The sequence below is a fragment of the Aptenodytes patagonicus genome, chromosome 24, assembly GCF_965638725.1.
Source record: "Aptenodytes patagonicus chromosome 24, bAptPat1.pri.cur, whole genome shotgun sequence".
NCBI lineage: Eukaryota > Metazoa > Chordata > Aves > Sphenisciformes > Spheniscidae > Aptenodytes > Aptenodytes patagonicus.
In genome coordinates, this window is record NC_134972.1 from 4,136,535 (window position 1) to 4,152,736 (window position 16,202).

A 16,202-nucleotide genomic window follows, 5' to 3' on the forward strand; every position below is an offset into this window, starting at 1 on the left:
ATGCCCCCGTGATGCCCCAATTGAGGGTCCTCAGCAGCATCTTTAACCGCCCCGGGGCTTCTCAGGTGATGAAACGCCTTTCACAGGGCCAGTGGTTTCTGGAGGCAGCAGGTCAAGTTTAAATGCGAACAGGCTGGGGCTGGCACCGGCTCCGTCCTGGGAGGAGAAAAGAAGACAGGAAAAGTGGAGAGACCGAACCAGAGCTGCAGTGGTTATGTCAGGAGGGGAGGGCTGCCCGGCCGGACCCCCAGCGCCCCAGCCCCGCCGGGGGCTCACAGGGACGGCGGCACCTTCTGCAGGGTCCTCGCCTGGGGGCCAGCGGGACCCGGTCCATCAGCGGGCAGGTGGGTCGTCCCCAGGAAGGGACCCGCCAGGCGACGCTTTCTGACACTGTCACAGTTGCGCGTGCGTCATTCTGGTAGCAAAAAGGAGGCAAATGGTTTTTGGTTGTTGAAGGGGAGAATATTTTTATGGGGAATTTTGAAGCCATGAAAAACAGAGCTCCCACAAAACCAGCCGCCATTCCTTGCTACTCTCTGAACGTTGCCTTCCCACACCGGTCGCTTGGATGAGCTTTAGCACCTGGACCCCTTACAGCCCCTTCCCCATCGCCCACCAGCCCAGAGCATCCCCCCCCACACCCAGGGATGGGGCCACGGCTGTAAAGTCTCGGTTAAAGTCTTTAATAATTACAAGAATTCCAGATTCATTACAGAAGAGTTTACAACAAATAATATTTCTCCATACAAAGGCAAAATAAACTTTCAAGTAATAGCGTCCTGGCTCTGGAGTCTCAACGCCAGTGACAGGGAGGGATGGGGGCACGCGCAGTCCCTTCCCCGGCGGCTGCCCCCGGCCAGGGAAATGCCCCATCCTCCCCGGCACAGCAAACCGGTGCCAGCTCCGCAGAGCAGAGCTTGGGCAGCCAGGCACCGCAACCGCCTCTGGGATGGAGACCGGCGGGCACGGACGGGCAGAGCCGGGGGGGCACAGTGCCCTGGACGAAGATGCTCCCCCGGGCGCCGGTAAGGCACTGGCAGGCATCGTCCGGGGAGTGGGGGCTGCGCAGGGCACGCGTCCCCCGGCCGGGGCGCAGCGGGGCTGGGACCAGGCACTGAGCCGGGCTGGAGGGGTTAGTGCCACATGGTACCGCTCCGGTGTCCCGGTGCCTCGGGGGGGCCGGCATGCAACCGACGTGACACCAGCGGGCTGCGAGAGGCCCACAGGACCCCCGCTTCTTCCCACGGGAGCCAACCGCCAGGACAGGGGCTGCAGCCCCCTCCCCAGGGCACCGTCCCGACCCCTCACCGGCACTGCCTAAAACGCAGGGCACGCCCATGCCCCGGCACCCCACACACCAATATGGTGCCGCGGGCGCTTGGCAAGCGGTGCCCGGCCCCAGCCCCGCCAGAGCCCGGGGGGGTGCAGGGGGACGCAGGGGCCAGGGAAAGGCCAGGCACGTAATGACAACGTATTCCCAAAAGGCATCAACACATTATTATTATTGTTTAATACAACCCCATATAAAACTGAAGCAGCAGCAGCAATTCTTATTGAGGGACCTAAACTGAAATAGGTTTAGAACATAATTTAAAAAAATAAAAACAGCAAAAGTAGCAAAATATATGAACTTTTTTTTTTTTTATAGCAACTGATATCTACCAGCCACTAGTACCTTACTACCAAACTGGTGTATCTCTGGTAACAACCCTTTTAAAAAGACATGTAAATATATATTCATATTTATACATATTTTTAGCTATGTACACAGGACTTTCGTTTTTAGCACTGGTGTATTTGGCTGCCTCTACTATCAGTGCTGAGCCATGTATACGCTGCACCTCCCACTTCCAAGGTACCAGGGGTTTGGTCAGCAAAGCCCGTCGGTGCTGGCACTGCTGAGCTGCGGGACCAGCCCCAGAGCATCTCGGGCAGCGAGCGCCGCGCCGGCAGGACTCCCGCGCCGGCCGGCCATGCCAGCGAGGCTTCTGGCACACCGATGCTCCTCCCCAGCTCGCGTGGCCGCAGAAACCCGGCGCTGGCCTCGGCTTAGCGAGTTCTCCAAGTCGCAGGTAAGCCCGGCTCTCCATGCCCTGCCAGGACATGCCATCCCGGGAAGGGTGGCTGGCTCCCTGGCTGGGCGCTGCCCACAGGAGAGGATTTCAGCTTAACCAAGTGGAAATATTCAAGCACAGACTTCATGGAAAAGAGGTTTTTTTAAAAAGAAAAAGGAAACACCAAAAAAACACCAGAACAAAACCTTTGGGCTGCAGAGAGCTCACAACTAAGGCGGCAGGAGAAGCTGGCATGAGAGGTGGGTGGGTTTGGTTACGTGAGATGCTACGGTTGTGTCTCTGAACCCTTTCTGCAATAGCTCAGCATGACCGGGCTGCGCAGGCAGCATCCGCCGGCAGCCCGCGGGCACGGGCACGGCATGGCAGTCCCTGCTGGCAGTGCCACCCTCAGTGTCGCTTCAGTCCGCCGTTGGTGTGCTGAGGGGGGAACTTGGGAAGGCACGGCTCGTCTGGAAGAGGGTCGTGGGAAAAAACAGAGTCCTCTCCTGAGGAGCAGGTGGAGCTGCGGGTGTCCGGGAAGCCGGGAGAATACTGATCCAGCGGCATGGAGAGGTCCAGGTACTCCTGGGAGGGATGAACCCCAAGGATGGGCTCAGGAGGGGACCCGGCATCCCCGCGGGAGCGCCTGCCCCAGGCAGGGTGGGTGCAGGTGGGGGCTCATGGCTGCCACCTCTCCTACCTGGTTGGAGGTCATGGCCACAATCCTATCCAGGTCTTCCACCAGCTGCTTGAAGGTGGGTCTCTGGGAGGGGACGGCGTGCCAGCAATCCCGCATCATCATGTACCTGGGTGGGCAGAGGGGAGGTGAGGGCTGAGCCTGGAGCGAGCGGCTGGGGCTGGGGACCCCCCACCCACGGGAGCAGAGCAGCACCCAGGGACGGCCACCGGCACTCGGGCTGGGATCCGCAGCCAGCAAAGACGCCATTCCAGGGATTTAGGGCTAATCCCCTGCGTGGAAGGAAGGGAACTCCCTGCTTGCCCTCCCGACCGCAGGCGCCGGGACGGGCGCGGGGCTGTCTCGGGAGGAGGATGTATGGGGAGCTAAGCTAGTCCCTGCTCTGGGGTCATCCTGGGATTCACTCCTGCCGAGAAATAACAAAGGGAGATGTTGATTATTGCAAACAGATTGAGCTGATGTTTTTGCAGGGCTGGGAACTGCTGGGAAAGTAACTCTGAACATCTGCCTGTCCTCCCCCCGCCCCCCATGCACCTGCATGCGCCCTGGGCCGGGCGGTCGCACCCAGAGGTTCCCGACCCCGTGCTGCCGCTGCAGCCCCGGCTCCGGGGGCGCAGGGAGGGGAAGTGGTGCCCATCCCCGGCCGGGCAGGGGGTGTTGGGGTGCCAGCGTCCCCCCCTCCTTCCCCGGCCCAGCGCCACACTCACAGCTCGTTGGTGCAGTTGCTGGGCTTGTCCATCCTGTGACCTTCCTTCAGCAGCTTGAAGAGCTCCTCGACTGGCACGCCGGGGTAGGGCGAGCCACCCAGCGTGAAGATCTCCCATAGCAGCACGCCGAAGGACCACCTGCCCGGGGCAAACACAGGGCAGACGCTGGGGCACCCGGCTCCCGTGGAGCTGACACCCCCACTTCAAAGCTTTGGGTACAGTTAGAAGTTAGTGCTTGTCCCTCCCAGCAAACAAACAGCTTTGATTTGCTCTGCAAGACAAACAAGTCCCATTGCCAAATATAATTTGGATTAAAAATATTTTGTCTGCTGATGCTAATTATATTTTCACTAAATTAAGACGAATCACATCTGGTGCACTTCGCCACGGTGCATGTCATGTTCACCAGCGGGCGCTGGGCGCTGCTACGCAAGATGCAGCAGGGCGGGAGGGGACCTCAGCAAGATGCTGCGAGATGCTGGCAGCGATGGAGGCAGCAAGAGCGTTGCTGGACGGGGTGGCCAAGAAGGGCCATGTCCCTCAGCTCACAGCAGAGCGCCCAGCAGACAAGCGAGGGTTCCCCCTGTGCTGGCAGTTTTGGCTCCCCGTCCCCCCCCTGACCCAGCACATCGCATGCAAAGCCGGGCAGGGAGCAGGTGTCCCGCAGCCGCTACTCACACGTCGCTCTGATGAGTGTATATTCGGTCGAAGAGAGCCTCTGGGGCCATCCACTTCACCGGCAGGCGACCCTGGGACACAAGAAAGCCCCACATCGGCTCTGTGCCACCAGGGAGTGGGGGGATCTGGGGGGGGGCAGCCCTGCACACCCGTGGCATCGCCAGCGCGGGTTGGGGCATGCCCGGCACGGAGAGTGCTGCTGCCCTTGCCCACCCCGGCAAAGACCCTCGCCCACCACTCACGTTTGTCGTCTTCTTGTAGTAATCTATGTGGTGGATGTCACGGGCCAGACCGAAGTCAGCGATCTTCATCACATTGTCCTCAGTCACCAGGACGTTCCTGGCCGCCAGGTCCCTGTGGATGCACTGACCGAGCGCGGGGCCGTCAGGTGGTCCCTGAAGCCCCCAGATGGTTCCCCACGATGAAACAGGCTGGGAGGGAAGGGTGCATCCCCCCGAGCCCAGCCACCGGGCTCACCATCCCACCACGGCCCCCCAGGAGCTCCTCACCTTCTTGGAGGCCAGGTACTCCATGCCCCGGGCCACCTGGTAGGCACAGGAGACCAGGTCCTTGAAGGAGAGCTGCTCCTCGGGGACGCGGGTGGGGTTGTAGCAGTACTCCATGCCGGGGGGCCGCCGGGCTTGCAGATACTCCCGCAGGTTGCCTTTGCTCGCGTACTCCACGATCACATAGAGGGGTCCTGCAGGGACAGCAGAATGAGCAGCTGGACCATGGAGTGGGGGCTCCTGTCCCCGTGGGTGCAGGGTCAGACCCCTCCCAGCGTGTGAACGGCAGCCGGAGGGGCGGCAGAGGGGACGCCCCCTCCCCGCCCACGCGCCCTCACCATCCTGCGTGCAGGCTCCCAGCAGGTTGATGATGTTCTTGTGCTTGCCAATCATCTTCATCATCTCCATCTCAGAGATGAGGTCAGACAAGTCCTTCTCCGTGGCGTCGGCTAAAGCAGTGGAGAAGGCAGCGGTTGGCGGGGGGGCCAGGCTGGGCTGGGTACCCCCACGTTGCACACACCTGGCCCCAACCAGGGCTGTGGCATCGTGCCGGGCCCCCCCCCCACTTCTCGCCACCGCTTACACTTGAGCATCTTCACCGCCACCTTGGTCACACGGTTTGGCTTGTCCTTGTCGAGGCCGATGGCTTCTGCCAGCACCACCTGCCCGAAGCACCCTTCTCCCAGAGGCTTGCCCAGGATCAGCCTGGCGGGAGGAGAGACCCTGACGCAGGGGCCAGCGGCCGTGGGGGGAAGCAGGTTGGTTGCTGGCGTTGGCAAACGACATCGGCGGTGCCGCCATCCTCACCCAGCTCCCACCCAGGCTGCTCCAGCAGCTCGTCCCTGGGGCAGAGCGCACCCAGCAGGGCTGGGACCTCACCTGTCCCGGGGCAGCTCCCAGCGCGGGTCCTCGGGGAGCTCGTACTCGGAGACGCCGGCCAGCATGGGGGTGCCGCTGGAGGAGAGCCGCGAGGGCCGGACCAGCATCACGCCTGAGTTCATGGAAGAGCTGGAGTCGGCCGACACCTGCAGCGGGGACCGTGGGTTACCTTCACGCAGCGCTGGGTGCCGTGGGTGGCTGCCCTCGCTGGGAGGGAGATGCTGACCAGGAGCCTTCGCACCCCAACCCGCAGCCCCCTTCCCTTGCTGCCCCCCCAGCGCTGCCTGCAGGCGTGGGGCCCCGTCAGCGCTGCTTCCACGTTGAACCCGGACTAAATAATTTTTAATTAATTTCCAGCATGCTGATACCACAAAATATACAGCCTGGGAGTCCTCCTGTCTCCTCAGTGTGTAAAATATGCTCTTCTGCTTGAACATCAAATCACTGTAAATCCTTCTGGTCCTCCTCATCACCCTCGCTGAGCCCCGCAGACCAGGGGACGAGGAGGGGCTATGTAGCACCCCCTGCTCGCTGCACTGCCAGTCCAGGGCAGAGCCCGTTGATGGTCCCCACCCCGCGCCACGGACGGGCACAAGGCTGGAGAGGGTGGCACGTGCAGCAGGGCGAGATGGTCCTGGGTCTCCCCCCATACATCCTCATCCAGAAAACTCCCCCCAAAAAGGGCAGGTCCCCCAGAAGGGGCAGTAGGTGCAAACAAACCCCCTCTCTACTTTCTGTTACCTGTCTGCGCAGGGGGATGCTCTTGGCCAGCTTGTGCACGGCCAGCTGGCTGTTGAAGTCTGTCTTCTTGGTGGTGCTCTTCATCTTGTAGATGATGACGGTCACCACCATGCAGGAGATGAGGAACGCCCCAGTGCAGTAAATGATGATCTCCAGGTAGAGGGGGGATGTCATCATGGCTGGGGTGTCTTCAATAGCTGGGTCGGTGTGAACAGGGTGTTAGCACCCGTGAGCCTGCCCGGGGCAAAGGAGCAGAGCGGTGCTGGGGGGAGCCCCCCCGGCTCCTCCCCGTGCCCGATGGGGACACGCTCTGCATCGCCAGAGGCCTTGGTGCAGCGTGCGGCAGGGACTAGGGGGGCTGCCCGCCCAATCCGGCGGGGAAGGCCTGTGCGTACCCCCGGGCTCCTCACCCCTGCAGCTGGGCAATGCCTCTGCCGCATCCGCAGGCACGCGCCTGGGGCAGGATGGGGCCCTGGGCTGGGAAGGGGTCAACTGAGAAAGGTGTGAAGTGGGGGGGACAGTGCCCGTGTCCCCTTGGCCAGGGCTGTGCGGGACAGCAGCGCCGGCTGCGCCGAGGCAGCGGAGCTCTATGGTCAGGGCTGTGCTGGGGATGCTCTCCTCCATCACCCCGCAGGGATGGGGCATCGCGGGCACCCCTGGGGATGGGTCCCCTTCCCAGCTGCTGTGCCCTGCCCACAGTCGGAGCTGCAAGTCCCTCGGGGTCCGGGGATTACTCTGAGCACGGTGGGATGGAGGGGGCTGTCCAGCAGTGCCTGGGGCTGTGGGAGTCCAGGCGTTACTGATAATGACCGGGGAGAGCTTGGGGCAGAGCAGCCAGAAGCACCTCCATTGGCAGCGATCTGCCGTGGGACCCCCAGGCTGGTGGGGAGGAAGGTCCCATCCCCGCCATGCCATGGGGCAGACCCCGCTTTGGTGGCCGCCGGTGGCAGAGGAGGTGGCAGTGCCATGAACAGCTCAGAGCAGCTGCAGCCACATGGCATGGTCCAGCGCGGCCGCAAACCGTGGTGAATCTGGCATGGTGGGAGCTGCCATTGCATCCCCCCTGGCAGCCCCTCCCAAAGAACAGAGCCTCAGAGAGAGGTGTAAGAGGGAGTCAAAGCTTTCTGTCCCACCTCCGAACACACCCGGCTGAAAAAGCACTGGCTGATAACGGGGAAAGTTTTTGGCTGGAAAGCAACCATGCAGCACCCCAAAAACTTTCCCGGCTGCTGTTATCAGGCTTTGGTCCGTGCAGCATTGATGCCCGAGGAGCAGCATCAATGGGGACAGGGGCAGCCGTCCCCAGCAGCGCAGCAGAAGCGACACAGCCCCGGCACGGGTCCCGTGCCACAGGGCAAGGCCAGCTCCCTGGCAGGCAGGCAGGCAGCGCTGCCAGCACCCCCCCAAACCCCGCTGCTGCCTGGGAGCTCCGTGCCCCCCTGTGTGGGCAGCGCTGGCCTTGCCCTGGGACTCGGGACCGTCCTGCTCCAGCAGAGCAGCCCCTGGTTAAGTTCCCCTGGGTATGCATCGCCTGGGCCAGGGAGAGAGCAGGGGGGCAGACCCCAATCGGGGGGTGGAAGGGGGGCACACAGCAGGGGGATGCTTGCCCCGTCTCGCTCCAGCTGCAGAGAGCAGCCCTGCAGCTCTCCTGCTGCACGCTAACCAGCACCGGGTGGGCAGGGGCCAGGAAGCGCTCTCTCCCGGACCGCAATGCATACGTTGGAAAGGAGGGAGGAAAGGGAGAGGAAGAGGACTATATACCTTCGAGAACTGTCAACCATGCAGAGTGATGGGAGATCCCAATAGAATTACCCGCCAAACATGTATACTCCCCAGCATCCTCAAATGAGACATTCCTTAAGTGAAGGACTTCCATTTCTTTGTCTGTTGTGTTAACGCCAGCCGTCTAGAAGGAAAAATGGAAGCAAAAAACGGAGAAGCAAACGACATGAGATCTTCTGGGAAGGAGGCCAGAGAGGAGGGAGAGCCCAGTCTCATTTGCCAGACCCCCGGGGAGCAGACAGAGACCACTGCAGACCTGCTAGAGAGACCCTCAGGATGACCACTCATCCAGGCGGACCTAAGGAGATGCTGGTTAAAAACCCTTCACCAAACTGAGTGTCCTGCCCATCTGAACATGCTGGCAATGGGCTACATGGAAAAATAAACCTCAGGCAGAGCCGGCCGGCTGACTTGCACGACACAGGGAGGCACAAGGACGGAGACAGGAGGACGGAGACAGGAGGGCAGCACAGACGGGGGATGCAGCACCGTGCCGTCCCCAGCCACGCGCAGATGGGGCGCCCGGGCTGGGTGCGAAGGCGCGGGCAGCGCCCGCAGGGACCCGGGCTCAGTGGTGCTGGACCCGGTAGGCACCCGGGCAGTCCTGGCACACCGCTTCAGTGTCTGCGTGACGGGGTGGGAAGCGCACAGAAGAAACACCGGGACGCACACATACACAGAGCACAAAACTTAGCCGGCCCCGCTGAGTATTTTTCCATGGCTTGTCGCACCAGAAACACAGCAGAAACAAGAGAGCCCAGAGTTTTGTTTTCCACCGCCGGGGACTGACGGTCCGAGGAAACACCCTGCCGGGCATTCTTCCGATTACCTTTTGCCAGAGGTCTGGTGACAGTGAGCCACGCAGACTGGTTGGCCTCGCCAATATAATTGGAAACCTTACAAACATACTCCCCGCTCTCCGCCTCTGTCACATTATACAGGGTCAGCACCTCCGCATCAGAGCTATTAATCCCCGAGTGCTGGAACAGACCAACAACATGGAGTCACATTGACGCAGTCAGAAACGGCAGCGCCCGGAGCATCAGCACCGGCTCTGCCGGCGCGGGGGCTGCTCCCCCCCGGTACCCACTGCCGGGAGGGAGGGATGGGGCTGCTCACGGGGGGGCCACGGGAGGCAGGGGCAGTCATGGGGCTGTAATCCTGCTCCTCCCCGGCAACTCGGCTAGGGGCACGGCTGGGGATGGCTGTGCACCCCGGGGGCCAGGGGCATAGCTGGGGACGGCTGCGCGCCCCGGGGATTTGCATAGCAGCTGGTTCGCTTGCTGTGAGCAGGACCACTGGCGCGTAGAGGGAGCTGCTCTCGCTGGGACGTATCAGGGGCTCAGCTCCCCACCTCCAGCACCGTGCTTGCTCCCCGGGCTAGCCCACCCAGCCCCACAGCATATGCCTTTAGGGCTTCGAAAGGATTGCATTGCCTGTATGCGGCCAAGGAGCCGGGGCAGCCCTCCCTGCCCACCTCTCACCCCGTGCTCCTCCAGGGCACCCCGGTGTGGAGCGGGGCAGGCTGGCGACGCTGCCTCGAGGCCGCTCAGCTGCCAGCCAGTGGTCCCCAGCCCCAGGCGGCTCCTCTCGCCCGCCAGGCAGTGCGGCTGCCATCCCACATGGCTGCCCCTGCCCTGCTCCTGCCCCACGGGACAGGCAAGCCTGCAGGGACGGGGGCTGGGGCAGCCTGGCGTGTGGCTTTACCTTCAGGATCTGCACGTAGGGCAGGTTGTCAGGGCCGATCTTGCTGCCGTTCACCTCGATGTGCTTCAGCCACTGGATGTGGGGCTGGGGGTCGCTGTAGACCTTGCAGACAAACTCCACGTTGCTGCCTAGGGCCACCGTCTTGTTGGCAGGCAGCCCTGCTTGCAGGATGGGCCGGTGCGGGGACCGCTCTGCAGGACCCGGGGAGACAGGGCACCTTATGACAGGACTCGGGGTGCTCGGCCACCCGCCCATGGGGAAGCACCTGCCTTGCGCAGGGGTGCACCCTGCAGCCCCCCCATGCATGAGGACCCCCAGTTGGGGTGGGCACCGATGTACCCGGCAGAGCCGTGGCGTCCCCTTCCCCAGCGCCCCCCCCGCAGTGGGGTGAGAGCAGCCAGGAGGGGCTGGGGCTGGGGCCAGGTGAAATCCCGGTGCGGGGACGTCAGTACCTATTCAGGGGGGTCAGAGGTCAAACAAACCTAACGAGGGCCCCGGCCGTTAACAAAGCGGCTGCCACTGTGGTGAGTCAGCATTAACAAACCCCTTTGTTCACCTCGCTGACTGTTCCCTTCAGTTTGCTCAGTGTAATCAAATTAAATCACATTTTTAATGGTTCATTTACTGGCATTTAGAGCAGCTCCACATGTGGAACTGCTCAGACCAGCCTTCCCAGCTGGGAATTATGGCTAATAAGGTGATTAGAAAAAGTTTCTGTCTGGTCTATGAAATTATTTCCAGCACAATCAAAAATCCCCAGAACAGGTTGAGGTGAACCCTCCTCCTCACCTGCTCGTAACCCGCTGCGCTGCAGAGATGTGCACCGGGGTGGGCGGCTGTGGGGACAGCGAGTGTGCCCCGTCCCCGTGAGCGCTCCCCATCCCCATCTTTGTAGGGTGCAGCACCCATTTCTGCTCAGGGAGGGTGGGGTGGACGGGGACCCAGGGTAAGCCCTCCCAGCCCTGCGCTCCTCACCCACGACATCCAGCTGGTAGGTGTGGTTGATGCTCCCGTATTTGTTCTCCACGATGCACGTGTAGTTGCCCTTATCAGACGGCACCACCGAGTCCATGATGATGCTCCAGGTCGCGTAGCGGACCTGGGGGCACGGGGATGATGACAGAGCCGGTTATGTGCAAAGCGCCGGTGGGCTGGAGCACTCGAGCCCTCGTTCCCATTCACGTCAGAGCTGGCTCAGCCCCTCGGCAACTGCCATACAGGCAGGACATAAATCTCCCTTTGAGGTCACCTTTCCCCTTTCCTACAGAGGGACTGTAATTGCTCCCAGCTGTCCCAGGACAGCCTCGCCACTGAGCCAACTGCGCCGAGAAGCAGATGTTGTGAGCCGAGCATGATGGGCTCGCCCGGCGTGCAGGGTCACCCCTCTCCGGCAGCCCCAGCGTGTGGAGGGAACAGACCGGCATTGTTCCCGCAGCCCGGGAAGAGCCGCTTCCCCCGGCTGGCCCTGGGGCTCGGACCTGTGCTGCTCCCCACGGCCAGCCCCACCGGTGAGAGGGCACCATGCCGGTCAGCGGGCAGGGTGCAGCCTGGGCGTTTTACACCGTGCACGCGGGACACCTCTGTGGGTGCTGCTGACCAGGCACGTTTCCTCTGGGATGGGTCACGGTGGCTCAGCTGGGCTGTGAGTGCTCCCCAGGTCCCTCCCGGCCACGGGGCACAGGGACGGTTTTCCTACGCCCAGCCGCTGCCGGCTCTGACTGCGGCTCCTCCTGGCAGGACCTCCCCAAGCCCTGCTCCCTGCCGGGGCGGCTGCATTCCTCCCTCCCAGCTGGAAACTGGTTATTTCAGTCCCGCATTTCAGCCCCACGAGCTATCCAGGACACCGCGCTGTCACCGTCTGGGGAGCCACGGCACTGCCAGCAGCCCCTCTCCTCCCCTCCCGTAAGCCTGCGTGTGTGTCCCGGGATGTGCTACACGGAGCTGACAGCCGTGACGTGGCCGCATTCCTGCTGCACGTCCCTGGCACCTGGCTGGAGCCTGCGGCACGAAGGGCCACGGCTGGATCCCAGTTACATGACACGGCTCATGACTCAGTGGCAAGCGAGCGACCAAAGCTGTGGCCCCGCAGCACCCAGCCGGGCTGGCTCGGGGGTCCCACCCCAGAAGATGCCCGCCGAGGGGCACGAGCCCAGGACAGGCTGCAGCCCCGCTCCAGAAAACTATCTGAGAGAGATGAAAAAAGGGGATGGTGCTTCCTCATAGGGTCACCCGGGGGGGTCCCTGGGCTGGAGCTGCCACCAGCACGATAGCAGCCCCGGATGCTGGAGAAGTGCGGTCCACTCTCTCCTTTGGGGAGGGGAGAAGCTCGGGGGGGTCCTGGCATGCTGGTCCCACTGCTGGGGCTCTTCTGCAGCAGCAGCAACCCCACTGCGAGACTGGGGACGTGAAAAGGGGAAAGCTGAGCCCCCATCCTGCCCAGGCAGGACCTGCAGCCTGGACCTGCTGTGGGTGCTGGGGAAGCAGCTCTGCAGCCGCCTGCCCAGCTCAGGGAGCGACTGTGGCCAGGGCACCCTCCCTGCCAAGCCGGTACCCCTGGGCTGCTGGCACAGCTCCTGCTGACCACTGCTGGGCAACGGAGGGTCCCGTCCATCCCTGCAGCCCCAGGGAGCCCCCGTGCCTGCTGGGGATGCCAAGACCCCCTCTCCTCGGCAGGGGGATTAGGCGAAGCTGGCAAAGGCAGGCTGGTTTCATCTGCCCCCTCCCCCAGAGGTTGAGCTGGTGCAAACATGACCCAGAAGCAGGTCACTGCCATAAGGCTATTTTGCAACAGGAATGTCAGAGGGGCCCATCTGCCCCCGCCGGGGGCTGTGTGGACAGGGGGCTCGGTGCCTCTTAAGCTGCAGAGCCCCTTCCTGATCCTCCCCCCTCCCCGCGCTGCTCCAAAGCGAGCCCTCCAGCCCCAGCCCCTTGAGGTGTGCAGAGCCTGCACCCAGCCGGATTGAGCCCAGAGCAACTGCCCACAGCATCTGCGCAGGCAGGGCCAGGGGCTGCCTCCCCAATGCCTCTGCAGGGTGCTGCCCTGCACCGCCCCGGCCCCCCAGCTCCGGTACCTTGTACCCCCCGATGCGGTGGTCGGGTTTGAACTCCTTGCCATTCTTCAGCCAGCGCAGCGTGGGGTTGGGCGTCCCGCTCGACGGACACTTGAATTTCACCGTTTTGGCGGCGGGGACAGCGTGGAGCTTCTTCTCCATCTTCTCGGGATAGGTCCAGTAGGGAGCAATGGCCTCTGGGGAGCAGAGTGGGGGTGCTCAGCACGGCCGGCACAGGCTCCCAGTGAAACCCACCAGCCAAACCCGCTGGGGCTTCAGCCACAGGGAGCTCCAGCATTTTGCTCCTGGTTTAACCCTGAGGATGCCCAGGGCAGGGCCAAGCTGGGAAGCCAGAGAGGTGCAGGCAGCTGACCCTAGCTCTGACAGGGAGGGGAGCTCCTGGACATGGGGTGTTATCCCGGCGTCACAGCAGCCCTGCGAGGCCCTTTCTTTGCGAGGTGAACGCTCAGCATGTGTGGCTGCACCAGCAGTTACCCCAGCGTAGCCGTGCCAGCACATCCCATAGCTCTGACCAGGCTGCTTTGCCCGGGTGCACCCAGACCTGCTCCCCCCGCCGAGCCCTCACCACCGCTGCATGCCCTGGGCTGGAGCGGGAGCCCCTGCCCATCCTTGCCTGCCTTTCTCCATCCCTGGGCGATGCTTGCAAGTGTGCCCAGCTTCCCCTTGCCCCCCCGCAAAGGCCAGGGCAGCACCACGGGCAAACCCATCTTGCACATACGGTTTGGCTTGGTGTTATCCGCCTCCTTCTCCTCCGAAGAGGAATCATCTTCGTCATCATCATCCTCTGCGGAGGGGAGCGCATCTGCAAGAGAAGAGATGTCCCAGCTGAACATTCGTGCATGGACCCTTCCTGAGTGGGGCCAGTCAGGGACCGGAGCATCATGGGCTGGTGGCACGGGACTGTGCCCAGTGGGGCGGCTGGGGCAGGGCAGCGCTGATGCACGGTGGGGAGGCGTGGGGATCCCAGGTGAACGCTGTGCATGTCCACCAGCACAGCCAGGGCTGACAGTGCCTGCTGTCCCGGTGCTCACAGCCCATGGACATCATGGAGCAATTTGCCCCCAGAGGTGATTTCAGAGCTCCACGCCGTGTGTCCAAGCACGGCTCCTCGCCCCGTGCCTGGTGCCACCAACCCCTCTGGGGCAGCAGCCAAGACCCTGCAGGCACAGAAACGCCCCAAGCCTCGGCAGACACCTCCCAACCTCGAGCGTTCGTTCTTCTCCAGCCTCGCGCCCCGTCAACACCAAGTGGACCTTGGCTCACGCCCAGCGCGTGCCCACTCCTGCGGGCAGCCCTGCTGCCCACCCAGCCCCGTGCAGACAAACAGGCGACAACCTCCAGCCGCTTCTCCCTGCACCGCAGCAGGCGGGAAGTCACTGCGCTGTGCCGGTAACTCCCCCGGGCACCCCCAAATCGCAGGTCCGCCCCGAACTCACCGCGCAGCCTGACAGATCCGCGCATGGCCGGTGCACGTGCCAGCGAGCATGCAAAGGCGTGCAGAGGCAGCCTGCTCCTTGCTCCGCAGCCCGGCCCCGGGGCTGCCCCTTCCCTGCGCGCCCGGGGCCGCTACGAACCTGAGACGTTCACGGAGAAGTAGGTGGTCTCGCTTCCCGAGGGGCTGTTGGTCATGCAGGCATAGAGCCCCGAGTCCTCGGGCACCGCGTCCCTGACCTCTACCTCCTCCCCGGTAATGCGCGTCCGGTTGTTCTCGGTCAGCTGGACGCCGTTGCGCACCCAGTTGATGCTCTGGACGTCATCCCTCAGCCGGCAGCGCAGCTGGAGGAGGTCACCGGGGTGGGCCGAGTAGGACTCCACTTCAATTTTTGCTTTGGGCAGAACTGGAGGAGTTAGGAGAGAGAAGAAGAAAAAAAAAAGGAGAAAAGAAATAGAGACCAAAGGAAACCATGCTGCTGCTGCTGCTGCGGCTCTGTGTTAATGAGGCAACATGCGCTGCTGGGATGCTCCTGCGGCAGCACCGAGGACCAGCTGCCCCAGCAAGCCCAGGGGAGGGGGAGCCGGCGGCGGTGGCTGCAGAGAGGAGGGGAGGCAGAGGCAGAGGCAGAGGCTGCGAGCACCCAAAGCAGCACCAAGCGCTTCATCCCCATGGTAGGACCCACTCGGTGGCCGGGGAGTTCAAAAGCACTTGCGCACCCCTCGGTCTCTTAGCACTGCTCGGCCCAGAGGGAGCGTGCCATGGCAGGGGTTTTGAAATGGGGGAGAAACGGGCAACTTGAAACATCCCAGGCAGCACGAGTTGCTTGGGCAGGATATGGCCTCTCCCAGGAGCATCCCAAATCCCTGCTCGGCTCTGCCACTGCGCAGGGGTCCCAGGATCCCCACCACCATGAGCGGGCAGCCAGCGAAGCGGGCCAGGGTCCCCATGCCTTGCCCTGGTTAGAGCGCTTCGAGGCAGGGGCAGGAAGGCCAAGGGGACGAGGGGGCTGTGCCAGGACAGCAGGCAGGGGAGCAAGGGTCTGCAAGAGCGGCATGGCTGGGAAAGGTCAGCCCAGGGGAGCTCCGGCAAAACAGGTGCCGGCCACGGCGTTCCTGTTCGCAGCGACCCAGGGCAGGGAGAGCTGCAGCTGCTCCCCGATGCGACATTTGTGTGAGCAGCACAAAGATCCTTTCTCTCCATCCCGCTGCTATGTGATCTTGTCTCTCCTCTGGCCCTGGTAGCACAGACACAGCTCCGTCCTCAAGCGCTGCCCTCCACCCTCCGTGGTGGTGCACGAGTAGCTCTCTCGGTCCTGGGCTTGGTGCAGACGACTGGGTTTCAAACCATCTCTTCAAATTTCGCAGCCCGAGGAAGGGTTCAGGCTGTTGCAGCTCCGTGGGCGCTGAGGCTCCCTGCGACGGTGCAGGGCGGATGCAGCGTGAACATCATCCCAGGAACGAACACCACGGGCTGGTGCACACGGCTCCGGGTCCCGAGTGCTGCTGCAGGAGCAGCACGGAAGGGCACACGGCGCTGCTGCGGACGCTGCTCTCGGGGGCCAGAGCTGCTCAGCAGCATCCTGGAAGGAATTTCCACTGCACCTCTGGGCCGGTGGCAGGCCAGCTTCGGGCGGGCTGAGGGCAAGAGCCAATGTGGGGCACGGCCGAAGGTCTCCACAGTGTAACTGTTCTGTATCATAGGGGTCCAGAGTGGGGGCTGGAAAATCCCAACAAACCCTGCGCAGGCAGCCCAGCAGAAATGGTCTGGAAACATTCAAACTTCAGCTGATCCACGGCTCGAGGGCTGTCCCCCACAAAGACCGAGGAGCTCAGCGGGCACGCAGCCCGCAGGCACCGTACTCTGGCCATGGGGGCAAGAGCAAAGCCACAGCTCTCCCTTGGGACCCACGCAGCCCCCAGCGAGGAGTGTGGCAATTTGCAAAATA

The 16,202-nt window shown here is 63.0% G+C and overlaps 1 protein-coding gene across 7 annotated transcripts in view; it reads right to left on the bottom strand.

Moving 5' to 3' along the window:
- Positions 1-662: 662 nt before the first annotated feature.
- FGFR1 (fibroblast growth factor receptor 1) overlaps positions 663-16,202 on the bottom strand; it is a 31,220-nt gene continuing 15,680 nt past the window's right edge. Inside the window, exons 3-18 of one of the 7 annotated variants that reach the window (XM_076358906.1) lie at positions 14,397-14,660; positions 13,541-13,624; positions 12,823-12,998; positions 10,727-10,850; positions 9,752-9,942; positions 8,874-9,024; positions 6,256-6,459; positions 5,522-5,666; positions 5,226-5,347; positions 4,981-5,091; positions 4,646-4,836; positions 4,379-4,501; positions 4,137-4,207; positions 3,459-3,596; positions 2,755-2,860; positions 663-2,639 (exon numbers count right to left, since the gene is read on the bottom strand). In XM_076358906.1, coding sequence (XP_076215021.1) covers positions 2,463-2,639; positions 2,755-2,860; positions 3,459-3,596; positions 4,137-4,207; positions 4,379-4,501; positions 4,646-4,836; positions 4,981-5,091; positions 5,226-5,347; positions 5,522-5,666; positions 6,256-6,459; positions 8,874-9,024; positions 9,752-9,942; positions 10,727-10,850; positions 12,823-12,998; positions 13,541-13,624; positions 14,397-14,660 — 2,378 coding nt within the window. In that variant the 3' untranslated portion in view covers positions 663-2,462. Of the gene's footprint in view, positions 2,640-2,754; positions 2,861-3,458; positions 3,597-4,136; positions 4,208-4,378; positions 4,502-4,645; positions 4,837-4,980; positions 5,092-5,225; positions 5,348-5,521; positions 5,668-6,255; positions 6,460-8,023; positions 8,169-8,873; positions 9,025-9,751; positions 9,943-10,726; positions 10,851-12,822; positions 12,999-13,540; positions 13,625-14,258; positions 14,354-14,396; positions 14,661-16,202 lie in introns of those variants that run through there. The other 6 variants (XM_076358903.1, XM_076358901.1, XM_076358902.1 and 3 more) reach the window with 6 other exon arrangements.